This window comes from Haemaphysalis longicornis, unplaced genomic scaffold, assembly GCF_048455015.1.
Source record: "Haemaphysalis longicornis isolate Haplotype H1 unplaced genomic scaffold, Haemaphysalis longicornis Haplotype H1 scaffold_1, whole genome shotgun sequence".
In the NCBI taxonomy this organism is placed as follows: Eukaryota; Metazoa; Arthropoda; class Arachnida; order Ixodida; family Ixodidae; genus Haemaphysalis; species Haemaphysalis longicornis.
The window spans coordinates 478,710,893-478,737,824 of NW_027526203.1; the positions used below are offsets into that span (position 1 = coordinate 478,710,893).

Genomic DNA, 26,932 nt, shown 5'->3' on the forward strand with positions numbered 1-26,932 from the left:
AGTACACTCTACAGCTCAGTTAGCGCAGAATTCGATGGTGAAACGGCACTTTTCTTGCAATGCAAAGCTAGCAATTCGTCCTCACATATCTCGGCACCTGGAGCAGGTACAACTGTAATTTTTTTTCGGTTTTGATACCTAAATGTGTGGACAATACAATGTTGGAAACAAATTTTTCAAATGGAGGCTTTGGAAAATTATTATTGTGTTCAATTGGCACCACCCACGAGCCATTTCTGGCAGAACGCGGGAGAAGCGAAGTTTACTGAGTTGTAAAACGACCAAAAAAAGCTACTCAAAATATACTTAACTTACAAAAAATCTAATGGCAGATTTGAAACCAGCCCAGAAAGCTCTATAATGCAGTGCAGTTTCATTAAAATTGTTTGCTAAATAAAAAAATAGCTCTAAGACTAGTCTGCCCCCTTAAGTTCTGAGCCCGAGTGAGTGCAGAGTTTTGCCCCCGCTGTGAGTTTGAGTTTGAGCATTGATGAGTTGCTCAGCAATGAGTGTCAATTTGAGTGAGAGGTGATTCCAAAAATAAATTTGTGAGCAAGTTTGAGTGAGCCGGTTCAACTTTGCCGAGGCATGTTTGTTGTAAATTTATTATGACATGTAAATGAAACTTGGTGTAATGGTATAGCCTTAACAGCCAATCACATATAAATATAGTCACGAAAGTTTCCACACAGCAGTTTTCTGCACTGCAGGCACCTGCAGTAGGTGCTCATATATTGGCAGGAGATGTAAATTCTGTAACGTTTACACCTTTACTCTGAACTAAGTAATTGCCACAAGTAAATAAAGTAAATAAAACTTGGAGTAATATTGGAGTCTTAGCGACCAATTTTTGTGTAATTGCTTTTGGGGAAATTTTTTAAAAACAGGAGTTACAGCTGTTTTATCCTGAGCTTTGGCGATAAAGTTGGGTTTGCTGCAAGGCAATTTTGCTTGCACAGACACACAAAAAAGGCTTAGAAAACATGGCCAAACATAGAAACCTCATTGTCAAGGTTATAACAACCCATGGTCATACCTAGAGCCACTAAATAAGCTACTAATTACACCCGTGATTGTTCCGACAAAGCTGCATAAAGCACTTCTGCCCGAAGCTTCGCCTTAAGCGCGATTATTTTGCGCAACTTTAACTTTTACAGCTAAAATAACACCACAAACAAAAGCAAGTCACAACACACTTGTGCGAAAAATGCTTCACATAAAGCAAAAATGCAACTCTGAAGTGACGGAAGGAAGCACCAGCCAGCCAGCAAACCCTGCCTTTACAACAGGAAGCGAACCTTTAAGCGCGCGACACATGGACAACTGGTGCACGCGATTCGCGTGCGACTGATTGTTAGTATTGATCGTTAGGACCGGTTTTGGCGTCGTCGGCTGGTCAGAGGAGGCTCACGACGTGCGACTGGCAAGCCAGATGCAGTCGTGCCATCGTTGCGATCGTCGTGAGGCCACAGCCAATGAGAGCCCGCTGATCCCCAAACACCCGCAACCGGCTTGGGTTGCTCGGGTCGGCTCGAGTGATGGAAACTTTAGGCTTAACATCCTGGGGGATACCGTATTTACTCGCATAATCCTCGCACTTTTTTTTCGGAAAAGTCAATGCGAAATTAGGGGTGCGAGAATTATGCGGGGAAAAAAAATAAGGTGCACAGTGTTGCCAATTTGCCTTCTGCCAATCCCGCTAAATGTAGCGGTCGTTTTTTGTATATGTAAGCTCAGTGTTGCCAACAGCAGCTATTTCTTTTTATTTTATAATTTACAACGTAAACAGTATCCCGTCGATCAGCGATCATGAAATTGCCGCCTTTGCTTTCTGGCGCGCGCCCTATCTCGTCGTCGTCATGTGCGTGCCCTACTTGTGAAGCTCAACAGTAACGCACGTTGAAGTCGGTGACGCCGAAGTGCCTGCCTGCGGCGCGGTTGCCGTGTTCGATCGCGTACTCTATCGCTTTCAATTTGAAAGCGGCAGTGTAGCTGGCATTCTTCCCCATGGCGAAGCGGCACCAAGCACAAAACAGAGATCAAAAAGTTCTCAAAATGGCAGCGAGCTATCCACCACTGACGCGAGTTACTCACTGACTGCTGCTGCTCAACGACGGGACCACGACGGCGACACGACACGACAGCGGGCTGCGCGAACGTAGTCTAGTTGCGCGCACACGAAACCGGCTCAAGTACAGTGCGAGTAGCGTGTTAGGGCGCCTGTTAGGGAGTAGCCATGCAGGTTGTTAGGGCGCATGGATGGCCTTGGATACACAGCGCTCTCCGCCGAACGGAGAGGCGGCAAGGGAGGGCGCGCGTTGGAGAGCGCGTGCACCATGCGGGTTTCGCGAGCAGGCAACTTTCGCCGCTGCAAAGTTGGGGGTGCGAGGATTATGCGAAGAACCAAAAAATCCAAGTTCTGGTGGCTCACATTAGGGGTGCGAGGATTATGCGAGTGCGAGGATTACGCGAGTAAATACGGTATTTGATCGCCGCTATCTGTGCAACTGCACATGACAATCCGTAACACAACTTTTCACCACACTATCATCCCCCTTTCTCGCATGTGGAACTTTATTTCAGCTATAATTGGGGTTTGAGAGATCGGTGACCAAGACATTTGCGCAGCCTGTTTCGATGCTTCTGCGCAGGTGTCGCCATCTCCCGGCCGCTCAAAGCACAGCGGCGACCGGTCGGACCGCTGAAACTCCACGGCCGGTCAGTGTAGGCTTAGCATCGCAGCAGATATCTGATCGCCGCTATTAAAATAAGCCCCGACAACAATCCCTGGCACACTTTTTCCCACCACTAACACCTACTTTCTCGCATGTGGAACTTCTTTTTAGCCATCAGATTGGTTCGGAAGAGCAGCTACAAGTGGTTGCTACCGTGGTCTGCGCCGGTTCGAGCCGTTGAGTGTGTCGAGCTAGCAGGCGCGGCCGGCGTGTGCGTGGACTGTTTCCGAAGGCAAAAAACGCTTCACGATTGCCTGTTTTATCCATTTCTTGCGAGTGACGCGCGGAATCTACAAATTCAGCTCAGCGATCGTTGTAGTTGACCATGGAGCAAAAACAGTGGGCGGAGCGACGCCGACGATGCATCGCATGCGCGCATCGGGCCATGTGTCTCAAATTCCCGCGTACGACTAGTCATGGCGACAGTTGTAACGATCAGTCGCATGCGATTCGCAAGCACCAATCGTCCATGTGTCTCGCGCTTTAAGACAGGCAGCGCTCCTGCCGGCCAAAGTTGAAAGGTATCACCGACGATGCCACCTTGACCCATTGACAAGGGGGCTCCACTAGTCAGTATATTCTAGACACTATAGTTTGACTTTCAACTCTGCTTGTGGATTGGAGCATACCGGATTGTTGATGCTCTTGGCTTCTTTTTTTTTTTTTTTTTTTTCGACTTCACGCGATGTGCCGTTGGTATCTCGCAGCCAGCAATGGCTGCTTTGCGATTGCACCTGCCGTTGGATACGGATATTCTTCCGATTGCTGACAATGACTCATTTGGTTTCAGGGCAAACATGCCCTAGCATTACTAAGTCAAGTATTAAAAAATAATTGCATTTTCATGCACAACGATACTGTGACTTACCCCATACCGAAGCGAACACTGAAACTGTTTACCTCAAATATAAGGTTGGGGTAGACTTTGAGGCCATGGTTTTCGGAGAAAAAAGCTTCATGTTGTATTCAAATAAATACGGTATTAGCTCTCCCCATCCAAAATGATAATTTGTGAGAAAATTTAGTTTAGGTTTCATTTTTGAGGAGGCATGATGTAGAGATAGCTGCACAATGCACACGAGATGTTCACATGGAAAATGATGATACTCCCCTGGGCGATTTCAGAGCAGCTTTCTGAGCAAGCAGAAATGCTTTTGAGAAAGTAAAACGGCCTTCATGGAATGCTGTTTCATCGAAGGAATGTCTATTTCATCTGACGGCATTACATCCAATGCCAGTTCATTGAAAATTTAGCAGTTGTCATCTACGCATGAATATTTTCGAGAAGAATTCTGTGACTACCTTCAGACCATATCTGTGGTACACGCAGAAAAACCAGGCCAAGTAAATACAGCAATTCTCATTTTGCACTAATGCCCCTCCAACCTCCCAAACCAAGAACACGGCTATTATACAATAAGACCTCAATGATACTACCTGTGGCACCCAAACATGATTAGACAAATTACGACAGATCAATTTTGTTTACAATAAAATACAGTAGAATCTCGATGATACGAATCTCGCGGGACCGCGAAAAATATTCGTATCATCCGAAATTCGTATGAACCAACACAGACCAAAAAATTGAGCGCTGAAAAAAAGTTTTCGTTTATTTCTTTTCTTACTTTCGCGTGAACAAATCCATGATTTTTTCTGCTTTTTTTAAACCCCCACGTCACAAAGCAGTCCTTTCTGGAGCGCGTAACGCTTCGCCTAGATTCGCGCTTGTCTCCTCACTCCCGGTGTCCAAGCTCGCTACATGCCGCAACAGTCAAGCGTGAACCGCATGGTGCATTTTGCACGCGATTCGCACGCCTCGGCTTTGCGCGCGCTGTATTTTCACGGCCGCATTGACGATTTCGCGCCCGCGATATCTCCTACCTCGGTCAGAAAAAGACGCTGACGACTTACGAAACGCTCGAGACAACCCGCTGGCTCCGCCCGAGATGTTTAGGCTTAGCACTCCGGCAGATATTTTATGGGCGCTTTCACTAGTGGCGCGGATGGTGTTTTATAGTACCGTTTTTGCCAACGTTATCAGCTCCTTTACTGCACAAGAAACTTCGTGTCTGCCTTGAGCGGCATTTTAAAGAGCGGCTAGAAGCAGTCGCTCATGCGGCCGTGCCACTTCGCAGCCGAAACCGCCGCCATGTTGCCGCCGCCGGGCGTGGCGCGCGCAGCGTGCGAGAGGTTTCGCGGCGCGCATGGGGCGTGCGGGGCGCGTTTTCGCGAGCAGAAAACAACAGCCCGGCCGTTTCTGGAGAAAAAAGAGTGACAAATGGGGAGAGAGAGCCGTCACTTGCTTGTTCGGCAGTCGGGCGCCTGGCTGGCTCGTTCGTATCATCTGCCGGGCCGCGCCGGTCCGTTCGTAACAGCCGAAATTTTTCCCATTGCAAACAATGCAATTTTGCCGGGACTTTTCAGAAATTCGTATCATCCCGAAATTCGTCTCACCCAGAATCGTATCATCGAGATTCTACTGTAGGTGCGATGAAACTGCTCACAGTAGGGGAAGAAATGTCCGGCAGATAAAAGCGTGGAAGGATGCCCTCAATCATTGAGGTTATAATTTATTGCTTTTAAAATATTTCTGACCAGCATTTCTCGGTTTCAGATAGATATGTGCGTGACACTTTTGACCATGAATCTGTCTAAGGCCTTTTTGAATCACAGAACAACTACATGGCTCAAAAGTGCCAGCTCTGGCAGAAAAAAACTCATCTTTACGTTCTCATTTTACGCAGCATGCTTTGAGAGTCTAAGCCTGTTGCCTCTCAAATGACAGCGAGTGCAATATTTCCTGTATCAATGAAGATAACATTCAGGGAGTAATGCTAATTGGTGAAAAAGAACGCACAAGACGTGCGGCTGGAGCTGGAGCAAGGTGTCTCACCGGACTACTTGCTGCCATTTGGCCCGATTTTTTTATTGGCCCTGCAGTACAATTGTGTCTTCAAGACCTCTCACACTGTGTTTCATCCATGTCGTACAAAGTTACGATGCGTCACCTGGAGACCCCCTAACATTCATACTTCTCACAAAACTTGTGGTCCAGTTGTCACAAACACAGAAAAGGGCTTTCTACCAACAGCTGTCCTGAGCTCCACTGCATGCGCACCATGCTCGAGGGCTGCCATTCAAACCACCAGATCCCCACAGCACACAAGTGCAATCACTTAGCGGCGCACCAGTGGTGGCTTTACCCAAGCGCTTCTATGCCGCAAGCACTGCCACTGGGCTCGGGCTGTCTTTTGTGAGACGGGGCAAACAATCAATGAAAAGGCGTCCGATGCGGTGCCTGGAGCCAGCAGGCAAAAATGTTTTCGGAGCAGTAAAACTGAGCATTCGGAGCAGGCGTCTGTCGAAGCGACACTGAAAGATACAGGCAGCTTTCCCAGCCTGCAGTGCAGGGTGGGCGCAGATGTGGTACACTTTGCGGAAACGCGGCCCCGCAGGGTTCCCATGCAGCCAGCTGAAGGCAAATGAGGGCAATGTGGACCGGCATGGCCATGGCCGTGGCTCAGTGCCCTGCCCTGCCAGACAGTGGCAGTGGAGGCACGCAAAGAACCCCACATCTATGCCTACCTGGTCAAACACGTCTGCCTGGACCAATTCAGCCTTCCATAGCAACACTGCCCTGCTTTTCCTCCTCTGTGGGAGCCCGACTCGTCTGAACCGTCACCACCACTTTGCATTTGCTCCAGCCGCCAGAGCTAAGCCGCCCCAGTGAAGCTGGCTCCTCGATGTTTACCAAAGCCCCACCCGACGGCCGGACCCTGCCACAGTGGCAGTGGCGGTGTGCCCGACGTACCTTGTTGCGGAACTTGACCCCGTAGAACTTGTCCGCCTTCTCCAGCAGCTCGGGCCGAAAGGTGGTCGTGATGAACTGGGCGCCCGTGCACAGCTCGTGGATCATGTCGGCCACCGCCCGGCGGTGCTGTGAGTCCAGGGCCTGGTCAATCTCGTCGAACAGGTAGAAGGGGGCCGGGTCGCACTTCTGGATGGCGAAGATCAGCGCCAGAGCCACGAGCGACTTCTGGCCCCCGGACAGCTGCTGCATCTCCTTCATCTCGCTCGACTTGCCCACGAAGGACACCCGGATGCCCACGCCGGAGAAGTGGTCCACCGACGGGGTCTGGCCCTCCTGTCGGGGGGACACGCACTCAGCCCCCGCCCCGCCTGCTGGCCCCGCACGATGGCTCACCTGCTGGCTGGACTCGTCCGTCTTCATCATGAGCGTGGCGTGTCCCTGGGGCACGAGCTTCTTGAAGACTTCGCTGAAGAACTTGGACACCTGCTTGAACGTGAGCTGGATGGCCTCGTACTTGCGCATCTCCAGGGCGTTCATCAGCTCCTGGATGGACTGCGCGAGGGGCTCATCAGCAGCGCCTCTGAGACTCACCTCGACAGGAAATTGGGCCGAGGAACCTGCCCCCCCGCCATGCGCCAGGCCAGACCCAGGGCACAGCCACTGGAGGAGGAGAGGTCGTCCTCCAGCGGCACGGGTGCGCTTTACCGGTAGCAACATCCGTGCGCAGAGAACGGAAGACTAGAAGCTCAGGCGGGTCGCTTAAACATCCCGTTTCTTTTTCCGCTTCCTGCCTGGGTTATTGCTTGAAGAAGCTTGGGTGTTCACCGTTGCAGATTATTGATTTCACTAATTGTGCGCCCATGTAAAGCATGCCTTTTCAAAAACGAAACTGAAAACATGATGGCCGACACTGAAGCGTGAGGGAAGCAGCCTGTCTAGCAATGTATAAAAGCTGTAGTCTGTGTTTTTTAAATAAGATGAGCTACGCAAAGTTTTGATTTATATTTTTTTCACATGCTCAATTCAAACACCCAAAAACTGTTAATGTCAAGAAAACATTTATAGATACTTCCCCAATGAGCTCTCGCTGTTGACACCTGTTTCCCAGTTTCTGGCATTTTCTGCCTTATTAAACAAGTGCTTGTCGCGAGAATGGTATTTATAATCTTGGCACCATAATCTATCGATACAGGCAGTGTCCCATTAAGAAGCTTGTCTGCGATGGGAGCAGCTCTGTTTCTTGGAGGCACAATATTTTTGGCTTGTGATGGGAGAGGACGTCATACATATCGTCAAGGTTGCCAAACAACCCTCTACAACTCCCGTGCATAACATTTTCAGCCGCCATAAAAATCAACAAGAAGGAAGGAAGGATCATGAGGTGTTTACTTTTTCTGCTCGAGTGTTGTTCCTTAGTGGACCGTGCTCTGGGAGCCCTACTCAACAGGTTTGCTTAGGTCAGTTCCAGGTGCGATGATCCTATGAACCTTTGATCTGTTCGGCTGACCACAACCAGGGGCACCGCGGTGCTCCTGTGACATCTCAGGAGCAGGCGTGCTTGAAGACATCCATGGCCTCAACCGCCATTTCGGAGTGTGTAACACTCTTGTGGGGACCAAAGTGTGTGCTATTAGGCCCTGCACTGGACACAGCTGCAACAACAGTGCCCACAGCCTCCTGCTGTGCCCACCACCCCCCGTAACTTTTACCTGGTAGCAAGGTATGCTTCAGCCACGCTTGTGAAAACATTCTCTGCGGCTTTCGGCTGAACAATTTCATTTTCTTCTTAAGTGCTGGATATGCACACGAAAAGGCAGGGTGTGGTCCACTGCAGTTTGGGTATTTCACTTGTTGCTTGTTGCAATCATCACTGGTGTGCTCAGTGTTTCCGCAGTGAGCACGAATGAGTTGGCTTATATACCGCAGAACGAAAATTAAATTTTTTTCCAATATCTCGTGCCTTTTTTTTTGTTTTGTTTTAGTTACACGACATCTTTTGTGGCTGGAATGGAGCTGGGTGAGTTACCAAAGGTTTCAAACTGAACAAGGCTGCACGCTGTCTTCCCTCACGGCCCCCCCATCCCTGTTTCAGGCAGCGATAAAAGCAGCATTTCGCCCGTCGGAGAACAGTGCTCTCGCTTAAAACGGCTGCCAGCAGGACGAACGCCATGTGGGACGAATGCCCAGCACTGCTGAAAACGTTGGGCAATCAGTAGCAATAGCATGGACATTTACATGGCCTGTACCTCATCAGCCGAGGCAGAAAGTTGGGCTAGTTGGTTATCTGAGTGCACTTTACTAGAGAAAAAGAGACGGCGACGAAGAAGAAGTGCACAGGACACTCGCTAGACTACAACTGAAATTTTACTTGGCGTCTGTGAAACAAAAAAAGACAGCATATCGCCGTGCCCAGCCCACACACGCCAGCCTATGCCTCGCACATGCACCCTCGTAGGTAGCCCATCTCCTCATCTGTAAGAGTCTCTTTTTCACTAGTAAAATGCAATCATCAGCCAACAGCAGCGCCAAGTGGCAGGGCGGGCTATTTTGACGCTGGTGAGCCCAGGGCTGCAGCAGCAGTGGCTGCTGCCCCGAATGCAGGCCTGCTGCTGGCGGCACACTGCTCGGGCCTCCCCTCGAGGCCTCGTAACAGTGGCCCCTCCTCTGAACCACAGAGCTGCGCCCTAGCTTACCTAGAGTGGAATCTGGTGAAAAGCGCCTCATGTCCCCTTGGGTGCCGCCATACTGCGTAGTTCGGCCAGAAGTTCGGCGTGGCATGGCTGGCAATGACTTTGTGGCCACGCAAATTGAGTTTTTGTTAAGAAAAAAGAAAAAAAAAGCTGCCAAAAGTGCCGCCGTTAACAAATTTTACTTTGTATAAAATACTGTGTTTGAGTTGAGTGTGCTTAGGCTGAGAAATGAATTTGGGGGTTGGAAAAAAAAAAGTGGGAGTCTTGCATTTGGCTCACACTGCCAGATACAGCGGGCCATCCCGGACGTATTTTTACATTATTACCTACTCCAAACTAGATGGTGCTTTCTTTGGATTTTTGTAATATTCAGCTGAAAATGAATTATTTAGATTGACGTAAACTGTGTTCTTGCATCCTCTTAATACTGTATTATTATCGTATGTTACGTGCTTCGGCAGGCGAAGCAGATCGAACAGCTATAGTTGCAAGAGTGATGTCTTCACGTTGTATTAATTTGTTTTGCCCAGGCAGATATATAAAATATAGAGGTGATGCCTATTACCGCAAGTCTTTAAAGGAGCCATGAAGACAAAATACAAGTTTGATTCATTAGAAAGGCTGCTTTGTCCTGAGAAAAATTATACCGATTTCATTGCAAACTTCCAAAAAATAACGGAGATATTAAAGAAAATGTGTGGAGCTGTGGCGACTCGCTAGCCAGTTTTCGGAAACTTTTCTATGACGTCACAGAATCTTGTTTGGGCAATTGACGGCGGTCGAACTAATCAATCGCCAGGACACATGACTGGACAATTGTAGTGGGGCCGCTAGTTACGTTTGATCGAATCACTCGAATGCTAACATGCACCTAAAGCACTGAAAATTACGCTTTTAGTGCTGGCCCATATGACGTCACTTGTGCCGATAACACGTCACTGTGGCGCGAAATTTGAAAGCCCTTTTCAGCGGTTAAAAAACGTCTTTCGTGGACGGAATGAAGCTGAGTGAGGTACTAAAGTGTAACTCTTTAAAGTTAAACAAAGTTGTATTTTCTCTTCATGGACCCTTTAACCACACACGCGAAGCATTATGAAACTGCATTAATGTTTTAGATGGCAAATAAATACCGGCTTGTCGAGTCACCGTGTATGCTGCCTCATTGCACCTGTCTGAGGCAGTGCATGCTTCAAAGGGTAACCACACGCAGCGGCGACGATGAGCTACGCGAAAATCACAATTCAATGTGTGCACCAAACAGTTAGTATGGGCAACAGTGGCAAGCGGAAAAATTTCTGCACGGGCCGCCGTGGCCCTCGCACGCTTTTTGCCGGCCACAAGCGAGCAGCAGCGACAAGCGACGATGACAGAGAAATTGGCAGCAGTGTATTAATTTTTTTCGCTTGTCTGTTTGTTGTGCCTATTGAGTCACAATTTCTGCGTCGCTTGTCACCATCGCTGCATGCGATCACCCTCAATCTTGAGGAACACCCCACTAGCACGAGCACATGCGTTAAATGCTAACCACGCGGTTATTTAGACATATCTGTGATAGCCATTGAATGCCAGAAAGTGGCAGTCCGGAAACGGAAAAGCATGCAGAAAATAAAACGAACAAAAACAAACACTTCAGAGCCGACAAGTCTAATCCATAGCACTTCGCACCAGCCACTTGCTGCCAATACAATTCTCACGGTACCCACAATTCCCATGGCAGCAGGCGACTGCGGTGACAGTTTCCACTCTAGGCAATGTTGAGAAACTCTATGCTCGGTATTAGTGCACTGGCCGGCGGGGGGGACAGGTGGAAGAGTGAGACCTATCCATTTCATGTCCTTGCCTGCTTGTGCTAGAGTGAGCCCCCACACATTTCGAATCAAGGTCTAGCAGCAATGTCTTCTAAGCACAGCCTAATGTGAGTAACCACAGCCAGGCTCTATGGCTCGAGACAGAAGTAGGTACTGCGAATAATGCCGTAAACCAACTCTACAACTGCCCGATCCCAAGGTTCAGCAGATGGAACCGGGTGTGAACACTACAGCTGCCACTCCCACCTTGGCGACTGAAAACAGGGGCAGAAAAATTGCTGCCGACAGCTGCAAGTTGCTGAGTGACAATTATGGCCACGAACTATGACCAGCAAACAGGTCAGACTGTGCAGGGAGAAGCGCCCACTCTCGCAGGCAGGTGCGCCCAATGCCCGAGTGGTGGAGCCGGCCAAGTGAAGCGCTCCAGACCTGCACACCACACGACCCACTGGCAAGGGGTGGCAACTGGGCCCGCATTCACGCTTTCCTTCCTCCATCGTAGCGCAAAGTTTTTTGAACGCAGGAGTGCCTCAGTGCTGTGTGGTTTTGACTTGGCTCGCAAGGCGCAGCACTTTTTCCTCTCACTTTCAAGCCCCACTTGGGCAGTGCTGCATCAGGCTGGGCGTGTGTAGCAGCCCCTCAATCGCCGACACCACCACCGGGGCAGACCCAGCACGGAGGCACCAATCTCCGAGCTTCCCCTCTCCCCACACTCCCTTCTATGCTTCGGCAAAATGTGCACGCAGTCCTCGTTTGCTGATGCCCCGGGTTGGGAGAAGGGTCAGCGGTAGCGCAGCACTCACTCGGTGACTGCGCTGAATGGCCAACGTCAAAATTGAGCAGTGGTTGGAAAATGCAGGTTTTACAAGGCTGGCAAAATTACCCTCCAGACCTAAGCCACCATTCACACACACACCTTGGGCAAAACATTTCAGGCCCGCCAGCAGGCCCTTCACAATGGCACTCACACTGTGTCCCCGATCGAGCTCCTCCTTGCGCTTGGCCAACTTCTCCTTCTGGTCAGAGAAGTTGATGAACTGGTCCAGGGCCTTCTTGTTCACGTGGCTGTACTTCTTCAGCTCGTGGTTGCTCTGCTCGAGCTTCTTGAACAGCTGCGCCAGTGTCAGCAATGGCATGGTGTACTCATTATGCCAACACTATCCTCAAATGCATAAATGGCCCCCCAAAGTTTCCACACTTGCGCGGTAAAAACTGTGCGAGTCTTCACGCCATTTGGCCAAGACCAACGAGGAATTGGAAAGGAGCTTCTGGCGCTGACTGGCCGGCCAATTGATGGAGCCTCTGTGGGCGCAACGACCACACGCAGTGCCGCAGGGAAACCGAGCAGGACACAGGGGGCAACGCTCTTCCTCCGGGACACTATCCGCTGGCAGCTGCTGGACAGCGCCCGAAGCACCCGGTTGGCCGGGATTTCTCGTGTGTGGAAAGAGGGCGCACGCCCCACGGAGCAAGGGACCCAAGAGAGAGAACCCCCGCAGAACCACCTCCCCACTGGCCTGCCAGAGACAGGAGCTTCGAGGCAACACAACGAACACCACCAGCCGGAATGACACAGCACGTGTAGCGCCTCACAGCTTGGCTGTTCCCTCCTGCACGATAGGATAGCTTTTTTTTTTCTCCCACAGGTATTTTGGCCTGCACTGCACGTACAGTGTGTCGTACATACTCGTGTACGGGCAAAAATGCATGCACCAGCAGAAGCTAAGCTTCACGAATCGCTACTATATGGCGCTAGCAGCTATTCAGCTCCTATCATCACCAGTGCTCTGAGATCACGTGGGGACACAGTCAAGGGGGCACATACGTCTTCAGACTGAAAAATTGCACAAAAAGGCATTTGTTTAGGTGCCATTTTCGAAATGTACAGGTCATCCTTCCTTAGTTTGCGAGTCAAGAAGCAGGTACTTGAACAGTAACAGCTACTTATAAAATCCATACAGACTGGATTTTGACAAGATTCCGAAATCAAAATGACAATTTTTGCGCCTTTGCGCCACGGGCGGTATCACAGCAATGGGAAATTCTCGAGAGGTACATCCCAGCATGTAGGGCACCTAAAAGATCATTTCTTTTACAGGGGTGAGACAGCTGAACCAGATTTGGGAGCAGCTTTTGGAGCAGCGAAATTTCGATTTTGGAGCAGAAGAACCTTGATTTGGAGCAGAAGAACGACATTTATTATGTCACCTTGGGAGCTTAAAAAATCTCATTTTTTGGCCACTCGGGGGGGAGGGGGGGGGAGTGCGCTTTTTAATCGGTTTTGAACATACATAACACTGAAACAGCCTTTCAATAAAGTTTTTTCTACCCGAGTATCACAAGGAACGAACTACACTACCTTTTTCAAACCACTTTTTACATTCTTGGGCTGTATGCATAGATAACCCGGAGTTCCGTTGAAAATATCGAATTAAAAAACTAAGCAATCTTAAGGAATTTTTATTATCCCGTGAATGCTGAAGTTGTTATTTTTGTAATCTCAGACTCGGCGTTACGCACAACTGAGAGCCACAGCAAAAGTTGCGCAAAGCAAGGTGAGAGTCATCGCACCCCACCAGCCCTCCCATTTCAAGCCCCAAGGTGGGCGTTCACTACGATCGTAATTAGAGTATTGGTATGTTTTGGCATTAAATTTCTTTTGGCATTAAATTTCAATTCAGATGGATGAACCATTATTACTAGCGTGCGATAATAGCCCGTCCTGCTATCGGACACTGCTTGAACATTTGGCGGTGATGCAGCCTGCGCGGCCACTTCTGCCGTGTCCATCGTCCCACTCCCGCCGCTCGCAAGCTCACTGTCAATAGCAACAATAACTCGGCGTTTTATAACGCCGCAATGAGTCCCAAATTTCACTTCAAGCACGCACCGCGCCTCACACTCAAGGCCGAAACACGGCGATACCACGGGTACCCCGTTGTTTTTGATGAACCCCCGTCTTTCAAGTCGCGTAACTTCCCGCAATAGGTCAAACGACTAAATGTAAACCCGGCCACCCCCATAACCAAAACCACGGCAGAAATCGGCGAAGAGCACTCTGCCTGAACCCCGAGAAACTGCTTCGCCCAGCGGCCAAAGTTTTCCAATCTTCATCGCACCAAGATGGCGGCGCCCAGTAATGTCGTTCTGGAGATGCGGGACTCCCAAAATTGCTGTTTTAAAATCAACTTGCACAAGTAGTTTGTGAAAACTTTATATGGGAAAACTTTAAAAATTCGCACAATATAACATGTGCAACCCGACATTGTGACTTTCGGAAAAAAGTATCCCGTGGACAATTTTATGCGGGTTTTTTATTGTATGATCAATCAATTAAACCTTTACAAACAGCACCACCTTGGAGGTGCTGGAAAAGTATGCCGTCAGTAAGCATTTTCCCCCACTGAAATTGACGAGAGCGTTAAAATCCTTGGCTCTTTTACTCTTTTGGAGCAGTTTGGCGCAATTTTCGAAATTTTCGAGCTTTTGGAGCAGCCTGGCGCAGGAAAACAAATTTGTATCAAAACTGCACAACATGCGCAGCTGTCTCACCCCTGTAAGCTGAGCAAATGAAGCAAGAATATAACTAGGAGCCATTATTAACCAGCTATAAAACATCAGTCGTGGCCATCTGAATTAGCTAGGCTCTTTTAAATCCCTCCACGACAAGGCAGGTTTAACCGAAACCGTTCGTCAATCAAACCAGATTGCTGCCTGACGTTCCCCCGAGGCAGCTTCTACATTTTTAACAATTTTAGTCTGGTCATTGAAACAGCTGTAATGAAATAATCTGATGACGGACAGCTGTGAAATCGAAAGTTAGACCAGTTGGACTGTGAACGGTTACCGGCAGATTGCACACAATGGATGGGAAACAACCCCCCTACTTGAGGCATTTCTTACCTTTTTCACCGAACGGAACGGGAACGATGCATGCGTGGGAATAATAAAGAGCGAATTTCAATGAACCCGAGGACTCGCTGACAAACAATTCAGCAAATTCAAGTTCAAGTTCAAGTTCCGCCGGCACATCTCTGTCGTCCTCCGACTCACTCATGTCTCCAACATCGTCACCACTCGCTGAATGGATCATTCCGGCTTTTATCAACCCGGCTGCAACTGTTTTTGTAGAAATGGGGTCCCAAAAGTCTGAGACCCATTTGGCCACCCCTCCAAACGTCGCGCGTCTCTTGCGTGCTGTCGTAATTCAGCCAATTCAGCGCAATAAAGGTGTCATGGCAGGCGGAAGTGACGCGCCGGAAGCGGCCTGAAAATCGAAACTAGTTGAACCCCTTTATAAGAGACACATACCGGGGAGCAGTTTCTGTCTCTTATAGGAGATGTCTCTTATAAGCAGGGTACCATGTTTTCACTTACTAATCAGACCCTACTGTATTGTGGGCACCGTATGACTAAAATAAGCTCAAAAGAACGCTACAGCATGCTGCAAAAGGCTCATTCTAATTTATGTTTGGCCCCCAGAATTTATGAAACAGTTCTGAATCTTTGTTTGCTTCATGACTGTATTTACACTGTTTTTTACAACCGATTCTACAATCTTTTTCCTTTCACTGTTTGTGGAAGATGAATCGTAGATGAGTTCACAAGCCTGATGAATAGCCAAAGCGCACAGCTTCTTCCACTGTGTGCTCATGCTATTCATTACGCTAGCAGGACTCAACATCTGCGATGCTTCTTGATTGGGAGCTACGCGAGTGGGAGAGCCCGCATGTGCGGTCGCGCTCCAATGGATGGCAGTAAGCTTCAACCACTTCTGCAAGTTGCATTTCCATTGGCAGGGCTTCTCATCGTCATTTCATAGCTGACTGAACCACTGTGTGTTTGCTGAAGTTATAATAAATAGCTACTGCAGGCGTCTTCGCCCACCTGTGTTTCCACAATGGAAGCAACTGCAATTAGCGACTGGTGGCACTGGATCTGAAGTTAAAATGTCTGTTACAAGCGAGATTATTGATTAAAGTTCAAGGATGACTTGTCCCTTATAACCAATCTTCTACATCCGATGTCTGTTATAACAGAGGTCAATTTAATGGGAAAGATAGGGCAGCCAGCCATGTGGGTGAATAGTGTCTCTTATAACCATGTCTCTTACATCCATGTCTCTTATAACGAGGTACAACTGTAATCTGCAAGCTCTCATTTTAAAAATTAGCAGCACGTTTACCTGCTTCAGAGTAACTCTCTGTAATAATTTATAGGCTGCATTTTATTTTTGCAAGCCAGTTTGATATTACTTTGAATTTATTCTGAACTGTAGTTACTGCACATGGCAGAAAGGGGCGCGTGGTTGTCGGAGGCCATTATCATTGTTTTTGAGTAAAAAAAAAGCTGCAAATTCTTTGGTTTAACGTCCCGAAGCGACATATGGGCTATGAGAAACACCGTAGCGGTGGGCTTCGGATTCATTTAGACCATAGAGCTGTGCCGCTTAACGTGCGCTGGCCACGCGGGGACGCCGCGAACCGGATTTATTCCACACATAAGTCGCACCGGTGGATAAGACGCACCAACGAAAATTTAAAAAAAAAAAAACGCGACTTATACACCGGAAAATACGGTATTCGATAGCCCTGTTTTCAATCTCACCGGAGTCGCATTTATCGGCAGCGGCCTTGTTCTTGACGGCAGAGAGGACCGCGTGCTTAGACAGGCCTGTACTTCTGGCGATGTCGGCCTGTTTTTCCCCATGTTAGACAGCGTTAATTTCGCTTAATTTATCCGACAGTGAAATCAGCTACCCTGCCGTATATGCCGCTGGTCGCACACAAAAAAAAAAAAGCCACTGGCACTGGCTTGGCTTGGCTGCGCCAACGAACCGGCTGCCAGCAATGTTGCCAGACATAACAGTTTTCTTGCCAAAATAAACAAGTCTGCTATAAACATTCAATCGAAACAATTTTCACCTAAAATTTAGTCTGTTGTAGCCTATATTATGCTCTAGCCGGGTCCGTTATGAGCGTAGTGGACTCCATTTAAAATGCATACGGACCAGACAAACCAACAGAAATGGTCTGTTGTAACCGAAAGTCCGTTGTTGCCGGATCCGCTGTAACGAGCTTAGACTGTATACCAATGCTAAATGTGTCCAGAAGCTCGAAAGAAAAATGTTTTTGTGGAAGCACCCAAAATCGACCATTTTTTCGCCATAACAAAATCGTTTGGTGCCAATTACTTGGTATCATCTAGGCGGCAACTATAACGCTAGCCAAAAACCGAAAACTTAGCCGTGCTTGTTGCAACTAACGAACACCACAACATGCCTTTGTAACACGCAGTCTTGCCTCTATCCCGCAACAACAACTGGCACAAAAGTGTGTCTGTACTGGTGGAAATGAAGAGGAGAAGAGAGCAGGCCTGCTGCCGATGGAGAAATCAGCAAGTGTCCCCGACGGCCGCCCCCAGGGACTAGGCTTGACCGTAAGTGAAACTTTGGCCGGAGTTTTGTGACCAGAAAAGCGTTCAGCCTCTGCTTCAACTGAGTCCAATACAACATTCAAGCTCTTGGCAAACAAAAACAAACAGCTTTTCCATAATGCTAGGTGTTCAGGCAGTTCACAAGCCAGAGCTCAGTTAAGGGAAGCGACTACTACTTGTAAAAAAAAAAAAAAACCCCTGAAACAAGCAGAGTGCACTCCCTTTAACACTGCCTTGCCGTCATTACTGAAAAAAGATGGCAAAAGGTTTGAAAGCCCGATTAAAGCCCCAAATGCTCCCTCCGAGGCCCCCCCTCCCCCCCTGCCCACCTGCTTGAGGCTCAAGTTCTGGTACTTCTCGAAGGCATCTGCCGGCAGTGAGCCGAGCTCGCGGATCTTGCGCATGCACTCCTCCTTCTTCTTGAGCAGCACCGACTGGCGGCTGGTCATCTTCTCCAGGTCCTTGGCATCGTCGTTGATGCGCTCCTGCCAGTCCCGCTCCTGGCTCTTCCAGTGCTCCAGCTGGGACTGCAGCTCCCGCTGCTCCTGCCCGTTGGCCTCCACCTGCTTCTCCAGGGCTGCGCCAGGGATGGGGGGGAACCAGACAACACGCTCGCCAAAGGCCCCTTTCCAAGGTGGGTGCCCGTAGCCCAACAGAAAGGAGTTGAACAGCATTGCATTCGTTCGCAGCAACTATTCTAAACCTGGCAAATGAGTACGCCTTCACTTGTAGCTGTTGTGCTGTTCCAATGGAAGACATCCCGCTTGGCAGGATGGGACGAGTAAAATTCTCCGATGTAAGCCTCCCTGTATCACTGCAGGAGCGACAGCCACAACAAAAATTCGTGGAGACCAATCACTCTAGTCGGCACAGCTAGAGCAATAAAAATCGCATCGCTTTTGTCTCTCCAGTCGCAAATGTGAACAATCCTTCACACGTCACCTTGTAAGGTGACTTGTGAACAAACCTTCACATGTCACCTGGTGTAAGCGATGAGTCCAATTATCTGAATTTTAACTCAAAGGGGATCAAAAGTTTTTAAAGCAAAGCTTTACTACTTTTGTCCAGCGGTTTCGCCGTGGATGCACAAGTTCACCTTCTCACCGCAGACACAACCCCTGCAACACACCCCTTGAAGCGCATCCCGTGACTCGCCTGGCCCGCCGTCGGCGCTGAGCACAAGGCCCCGTTTTCAGTCGTTCTGCTCAACGGATCAGCTGAGCGGCGCACGGTCGTGGGCGCTCAGCTGAAAGGCAGCCGCCCAACCCCACAGCGTCCCACGCACTCGCTGCTGGGTTGTCTCGGGCTACGTGGCCCATCTTGCACCCGGCGAAAAGAAACGCCGAGTTCACCACGAACGAAAGCGAGGCCGGGCCTCCTCCTCCGGTGGGCGTTGCACGGGACCGGCCGGCCACGAGCCGCGGTCGGCAATGCAGCTACACCAAGGGTTAACCAAGCCAAGCTTATGCTTTGCATATCCAAGGTTAGCTGAGCCAAGCCGCGGCCGTTTTTTTTTTTTTTTTTTTTTTTTTTTTCACATTAAAGGAAACCAGTAAATGGTGTGTGTGCCCACGTGCAGTGCTGCATTAGGCGGTGCATGTGGGATGAGCTTTATTCACGCCAAATGGAAGCAATCGGCCTGCGCAAGGCCCTTCTGGTTTGGTGCGTGCAGATGTATTTTTCTGGGAAACGTGAACGTCCGTTCATTTTGGTCCGATAGACGTCCGAGCTACGTTTGTGCATGGACGTTTACTATGGTCCCATCAATAACGTCCGCTGGACGCCCATCGTACGTCTGTATGGTTAAAGCAATATTCCTCGATCATGTTTGTAACTCATCGTAATTAGCCTTAGTTAATTAGTTAATTATGTTCGGAGGCAAACAATTTGTAAGCTCAGAAAACAATTGTAGTAGCTGTAACCCTCACGCCTTTCTGGTTCGTGCACAAATAACTCGTTGCGGGCTGAACAAGTCAACTTTACATAGTTATGTTCAAATTCAGAAAAAGAACGACAGCAGATCTTGTAAAGTTTTAAAAGAACAGTTGTGTTGATATGCAATGTTGTATTGTTTGATTTGCTGCTAATAAGGCTAAAAAGTATTTTTTTGTGACTAAAGTTTTTCATTGTTTTCCTTTTGTGCGATGCAAAGCCAAAACTGGTCAAGACGTGTCAAGCCGTATAGCCATACCCATTCGCTTTTGTGTGCGAGTTGTGAAGCACCAACGAACTTCGATTATCTTAGAGAAAGAAACCCTGCTGCTTTCTTCTAGACATTTTTTGCGTCCTCAACGAAAAGTAAGACATTTTTACAAGTGCCGGTGAGTGGGGAGGGGGCGGGGAAATCGTCTTTAGCTTTTCGTGTACTGCAAACGCCGTACTAGCCGCACGCTGTGCCGAAGTTAGGCATAACTGGCTTAGCGCGTTTTGAATGAGTGCAAAAACGCGCTCAGGGAATCACCTTTTCTTCGCAAACATGGGCGCAACAAATTAGTTATACCGTTTCCATAACGCTATCAGCGGTACGTGCACGTACTCCCGTTGAAAGAAAGCCGTTGAGCATGCCCGCCTTCACATTCAGCCCGGCGCTACCTACAACGTGGTGTGCGCAGTGGCTACTTTCATGTTCACTCAGGTTTACGGAAAGGGTTGTAAGAATTTTTACTGTGTGAGCTCGTTGCGTAGGCACAGTGTCACGAAACGTGTAAGAAGCCGTACGGTGCGTTTTAGGTAGGGGGGATTGACGACCCCAGAGGGGACGCGGCCGTAGTGTTTACGCCGAGGTGCCCTATAGTGTGGCTCATTCCCAGCGAACACTGATTGATTGATTGATTGCAGGGTTTAACGCGCCGACGCAATGCAGGCAATGAGGCGCGCCGTAGTGGAGGGCTCCGGATTAATTTTGACCACCTGGGGATCTTTAACGTGCGCCGAAATCTCGTACACACGGGCTCCCAGCGAACGCGCTGAAGTGGCTAAGGCGTAGTGCCGCTGAGCCCAAGGACACGGGTTCAATTTTCGGTCGCTTTTCTGGTGGAGGCGAAAAGAGAAAACACCCGTGGGTGCGACATTTAGGCGCACGCTAAAGGTAACCAGGTGGTCAAAATTAATCAGGCGCCCTCCACTACCGCGCGCACACCTCATAATTGATAGACGCCGTCAAGCGCGTAGGTGAAAAGCATGCATCGTATGGAAACTCACCCCACTGACTCTGCCAACCTTGGAGTTGGGCTACTTGGTGATTAAAAATATTGAAATATGAGGGGTGGGGGGAGGCATTTAGCCTGGCCAATCAGGTTTTCGGTGCGGAAAGTTACGTCCCTCCGCAACTGCCAGTCACCGTGTGAATGTATTGTGTATAAAGGCCCATTCACACTTGCGACAGGAGCAACAAAAGCGGTGCTGATTTTTCTTGTTGCTGCGACGAAAATTGCTTGAATCTACATTAGCTGTAAATTCGAGCCAACCAAAATAGTTCAAAAGCAGGCTAAAATTCTTTTTGTGTATCTAATAATGTAGCCATATATAGGACTACATAAACCATGAAGTTTGAATTGACACGTATTTGACTTCTGTCAGGTGACTCCAAAAAGAAACCTGTGATTGTTGCTTTTGGTTTTGCAGGTGCTGACCGAGGAGTTGGGGAAAAGTTTGAGCCAAGATGTTCCTGGCATGAAGCGTGATGGGCACATGAAAGGTTGTACTTACATTGGAGGTTATAAAGCGTAAATAAAGAATTTTCAAGCTTTGCAACATTGTCTCATCTGTTTTGCGTGCCGTACTTTGCAACATGTAATCTATTTCATTCAGTATATTTGTTTTCAGCAGCCTGCTTAACTGTTCAATACTTCACTTTTTTAACAGGGTGTCTAGCAAATTATTGTTTTAAGATTCCCTGACTTTTCCAGGTTTTCCCTGACAATTTCAAGTGAAATTCCCTGACCACTGCATAGGTGCAATACATACATGCAAGACCATTAGTGCAGAACACAAAACATTGTTTTATTTAGAGCGCAAACATAAATTATTCACCACAGATTGTAGTTGCTGACTAGAGTATTACATATTGCACAAAGTCTATGCAAACACAAATCGGCTTCTACTGTTTGTGTCAGCCATTGCACAAAAGTTCTTGAAGCACTGATCTGTTACTTCTTAAGAGCGTCTATTTTTTCTTGCAGGAGACTAGCTTCTGTCAGCGATTCACTAAGCAGCCTTCGCTTCTTTTCTTCCAGTTCTTTGACAAGAGCAGCCACTCTTTTCTTGTCCTTCTGAGCACCTGTCTTTCTGCCTTCTTTTTCTGCAATTCCTCTCTGAAGACGCTGTAGGAATTGCGAACCATCTGCACCATCTTGTCAGTAATTACAACTTTGTCCACACCACCTGCTGCCAACACAGCATCATGCACCAGTCGTTGTGCTATCAGTGAATCTTCTTTCAAGTTTTCGACGAGGCATTCTTTGTTGACTGAGAAGCCTCTTTCTACGGCAGCATTGCCGTGAGACAAGCAGAGGATGATCTTGATAAAAAACAGCAGCTCTTTGTGATCATGCGAGCAGAGATCTAGCCACAGAACGTCCAGCCTCTGCTCTTTCCTGTCAAAATTGTTCAATTTTTCTTGGGTGAGGCTCAATGAACAAATCTGTATGTAAGAACGATGGGCCCGCTCTGCTTGCAGACCAGTGAGCCACTGGTGTTCTGAAAGCACTTCAAGTGCGAGGGTCAATCGTTTTGGGCCAGCCTCCGGAGACAATGCGAATGTCGGGTCCAAACAGCTGGCACCCCTAGTTAGCTTATATTTCAACGGTGACCTCTCCACCACCTTTCGACAGCACACTTTAACGAAGGAAACACAGTCTTTCTTGAATTGGTGCAAGGTAAGCTGTGGCATTTTGGGCACCTTGCGGAGCTCATTCTTCGCAGCAAACCCAATGTCAAAAGCGGGTACAGGTATACAGTTCTCGAGTTTTTCTGGGTCAACCTTGAGCAACTTGGCGGGAGTGTCAGCAGCCTCCAGGATTTCCTTCTTGACAATCCTTGCAAGCAGCGACCGCAGGATATTGTGCAGTGCAGTTGAAAGAAAGGGCACCATCGGCTTGTCACTCTGAAATTCTGCCAAAAATGGCTCCAGTTCCTCGCAAATCGACAGCATGAAGGCTAGTTTTGCTGGCAACAGCTGATCACCAACTCCTTTCACAACGGCATTGTAGCTGGAGCACGTCGGCTGCTTCTTTGCCTTCGCAGAGCCCTCTACAAACTTCACCAAGTTTGGAAGAACTTCTAGTGCCCTGGTGATAACCTTCCCATTTTCAAGCCACCTGACAGAACAGAACTTGAGAGGAAACAGTGCACTCCCTGTAAAGGTGACGTAGTCAGCACGACGAGCAGGCACACATTTGAACAGGTTGTAGCTGCTACGAAGAAAGGCGATCACATCCCAGCCGGTTGCAGCATGACCTGCCTTGTATGCTCCATTTATTACGTGCAGCCCACAACTTCCAATATCTAGGATATTGTGACTCTCATCCGACTCCTTGAGTTCCTCCTTCAGTGACATCAGGAACTTTATGTTCACATTCGGCCCATCCATTGAAACTTGCAGTATCTTGGCATGCTTGAGCTCTTCTGTGGCTTTCCTGAATGCAGATGCCAGGTCTTCCGCACACGTGTGGCCCAAGAAGCATGAAGTTAGGTACTGCGTTAGGTACTGCCATCAGTAGTGTCATCCCAATATCGGACGAGCACATCCATCTGTTGCTTCTGTGTCACTTTGTTTAGTGACTCGTCAAACGAAACAACTAAGAACGGCACACCGGCAAGGCTTGATAGCAGCTTCTTACGAAAGTAAGGCGCAATACCATGGCAAATCGTATACCCTACCTTGTCCTTCCCTAGGTGAAGTTTTTCAGCGACTTCACATCCCGGAAACATAAGAGGGAAGAGCGAGGCCGACGCCGCTGTTGACCGAAAAGATCCGTGAGTCGCTACCCTGTTTAAAGCACCAGATTATCTCGGCCTTTGTCACAGCGCTCTTCAGAAGAAAGCCGCTCATCGATGTCTTTGCACTTGTGGTGGTTGCAGGCTCCTCGGGCGCACCTGTCCGGTCTCCGCTACACTGGGCCGAAGCGTTTGTCGCTGGCGTAAAAAACGACGACATGCCAGCTTGCGAAGCGCTCGACCAACACTTGAAAGCAGCAAGATGCTTCTTGCTGGACGCGTGACTCGAAACTGCAGTGCTTCCCATGTTGCTTAAAGAAAAAGTTTTGCAGCACAGTGTGCACTGAGCACTGTGAGGATCATTCTGCACGGGCTTAATCCAGCTTGCATATTCCGAAACGTTCGGGTTCGTCCAGTCCGCATTAAAGAAGCACTTTCTCGCCGCCAACATTGTCAGTGAGAATTCTGACTTCACTTCTGAAAAAACGATGAAAACACCACGCCGCCGGAAGGTTCCATCGTTCAAAACATGGCGGAAATGGTTCAAAACAACAGAAGTGTATGCCCAGCATGCCCAGCGCGCGCTGCTCAAGGTTGCCAGGCCGCGGGGAAAAAAAGGCCAAACTTGTCAACCCTGGCGCTACTGCCCCACTGGCTTGGATTGGATCTGTCCCCGTTGGCTGTTTGCGCCGATTCGGGTGAGCAGAGTCCGCGCTCCACGCCGGAAAGTCAAGTCGCGGGTCATTTTCCCTGACTGGGTTCGCTTTTTGGCAATATTCCCTGACAATTCCCTGATTTTTCCCGGCGTGTATCATTTCCCTGATAATTCCCGGTTTTCCCGGTTTTCCCGGTTGCTAGACACCCTGTTTAAGCTCTTTAATGGAAATATCCCCAACATACTCGGTATAGATTCATAAAGCTTAATAGTGTAGGTTTCAGTTTTCTAGTAAACTTGAGAACCTGTACTTGCTGTAAATTTCAGTGCTTTATTGATAACATGCCTTGAAGTACTACTCCAGCTTTAAGAATACTCAATACAAAAGCCCCTTCAGTAGCTTGTTTTGGCAAAACCCTAATTATAAATGCTTGTGCCACACACTAATTATAAATGCTTGTGCCACACACTAATTATAAATGCTTGTGCCCCCCCCCCCCGCATTAAAGGGACAGCAGTGCAAGTAAACATGCGCGACGTTTAGAATACACTGCCAGGAATATCTGAGCCAAATATTACACGTGCACGTGAAGCGGTGAGCGCGCAAATCGATGTGAAAGACGCGGAAAAACCAACCGCTCTCTCTTCAGTTGTCCTCATTATGCATGGCCTAAGGGACGTCACATAGGCCATGGCTTCTCGATCGGCTGTCACTGGTCAACTTCGCGGCTAGATTCTCCCATTTCCGTCGCCGTCATCGCTGTGTACGAACCTCTTCTATGACTGAGCCTGTAGGCACAGTTTTGCCGTTTCTTTTGTGTTTTGAGTGCACGCGGAGTTTGAGTGATGAGCTCAATACTTCCTTTTCAACCGGACCACTCGACTACAAACGTTTATTGCTTCAAAAACGCCCTACCAGCCCGAGCGCGCACTTGCGAGCAGGCACCTATGCCTGCTTTTTTGTGGCACCAGACCGGAAATAGGCCCCTCCGCGTTGCGGAGAAAAGGAGAAAACTACCCGGCATGTGATATATAGAAGGCCGCCGAAGAGAACGCCGCGAGCCGCCCCCCTCTCCGGGAGAGAGCGCGCAGCTTTCGTCGCGTTCCGCGGTCGAGTTGAGAGGGAACGATTATGCGCGATTTCTCATCGCGCGTAGTTTCGTTAATTGTGTACGGATTTTCATAATTCTTGCGGGAGGAGATTTCTGGGACAATAGACTTTATCCCAAAACACATTACTAGTAGTCGATGGCAAGTGTTGCAGGGTCCCTTTAACACACGCAACTTCAGAGTCACTTCTGCTTTTGACACTTTTCACCGCCCTAACGCGTTACAAGAACCAAACTTATGCTGAAATGGCGCCTTTTTGTGAACTTGATGCTCTTTACTGCACTCCAGATTGTTGAGAGTGTACTAGCCATGGGATACTGTACCAGGCACCAGCATTCTTCTTTCTCGCCATCAGAGATGGCATTCCAAATTGTGCACTTCTCTTGAAGAGACACACCTTTTCGCTTTCTAGCAACCGCACTCATCACCGACGAACCTCACTACGAACCTCAACGAACCTCACCAACGCTACTATCTAAATAAAAAAAAAATGAGCAACTGCACTGCAATTATCCAGATAGCAAAGCTTTTCTTTAATTGTGCGTAAAAAACATGGTCACCATGGAGGGAGGGGGGAAAGCAGCAGAGAGAAAACTATTGCTGCACACCGCATCTGCTGAGCGGATGACGCACAGGCTGCTGCTGCTAATGGCATAAGTGGCCTGCAGTTTCCCCTCACTTTTACCTCAGCCTGTTGACTCGGCAATAGCGTGCGTATCCCCCACACGGCTGCCACTGAGGGAACTGTGAAAGGCAACACAAAGTGTGAGCGTGCCAGCTCAGCAAATGCATTTCTGCTGCTTCCTGTGCCAAGCAGCGGCTGCCACCGAACATCGTCTCACTGGTGCCTGGCAATTTGCCTGGGGGAAGGATGGCACAGCACATCTTCCCCTGAGCGGCTGCTTAGAAAAGAAGGCAGTGTTGTTCCCGGGTCAGCAAGCAAAACATCAAAATGCTGGACCCAGTGCTTCATCTGGGTCTCTGCCTGGCATGTGGCGCCTACCGCACTGGCCCGGTCGAAAGCCTCTATGTGGAGTGTAATAAGTGGAACCTACAACGTCAGCGAGCATACACAGACCTGCTTTATGCTTTTAAAGTCTCATCAATGCCTCACCATCCTTTTAAATCAGTTTTTTATGACACATCCATACCTTAATTTAAATTGGCCATCGTTCTCTGCACCCTTCTCTTACAGAGATAGAGAGGCAGCGTCGGAGCTTGCTGTCTCATTTTTAGATACCATCAAACCTTCTGTAACAGATTTTATTGCACCATGGAATCTCCACACTGTATCATGCGACACATCTTTCACACATGTAGAGAAAAACCGAGCACCCACATGTGCAATCCTGCAGCACTGCTTGTATCTGGAGCAGAAATACCAGTGTGCTGAATTTTCGCCTGACGCCTCCAAAGCGGCCACTTCTGTGTCCTGCGCTGCGCATGGACCCGGCTTTAAAGGGGCCCTAAATAGGTTTCTGAAGGTCGCTATTTCAATCGCGCAATCGCTAGAGTACCCCTTCACGACAATGTATACCAAATATTACACCTCTGCGTAAAGCAGGGGCCGCGCAAACACGCAACAAAGATGCTTTCGTTCTTCCTTGCTCACCTACCGCTTCCTTGCCGCCACACTTGCGCGCTCTGACGTGCAACAGAGCGGTTGTGACGCACCCGTGTGACGCACGAAGCTCTCAACAGTACGGCTGCGCTATTGGTGGGCCCCGTTAAGTGCTGTAGCCAGTCAG

At 48.7% G+C, this 26,932-nt stretch overlaps 1 protein-coding gene and 1 pseudogene across 1 annotated transcript in view; both read right to left on the minus strand.

Annotated features, from left to right (window-relative positions):
- Positions 1-26,932, minus strand: part of Smc3 (structural maintenance of chromosomes 3) — a 157,783-nt gene that overhangs the window by 16,339 nt on the left and 114,512 nt on the right. The window contains exons 19-22 of the mRNA XM_077688288.1: positions 17,812-18,059; positions 12,016-12,159; positions 6,943-7,101; positions 6,550-6,882 (exon numbers count right to left, since the gene is read on the minus strand). Coding sequence (XP_077544414.1) covers positions 6,550-6,882; positions 6,943-7,101; positions 12,016-12,159; positions 17,812-18,059 — 884 coding nt within the window. The remainder of the gene's footprint in view (positions 1-6,549; positions 6,883-6,942; positions 7,102-12,015; positions 12,160-17,811; positions 18,060-26,932) is intronic.
- On the minus strand, positions 21,350-24,286 carry LOC144156316 (uncharacterized; annotated as a pseudogene).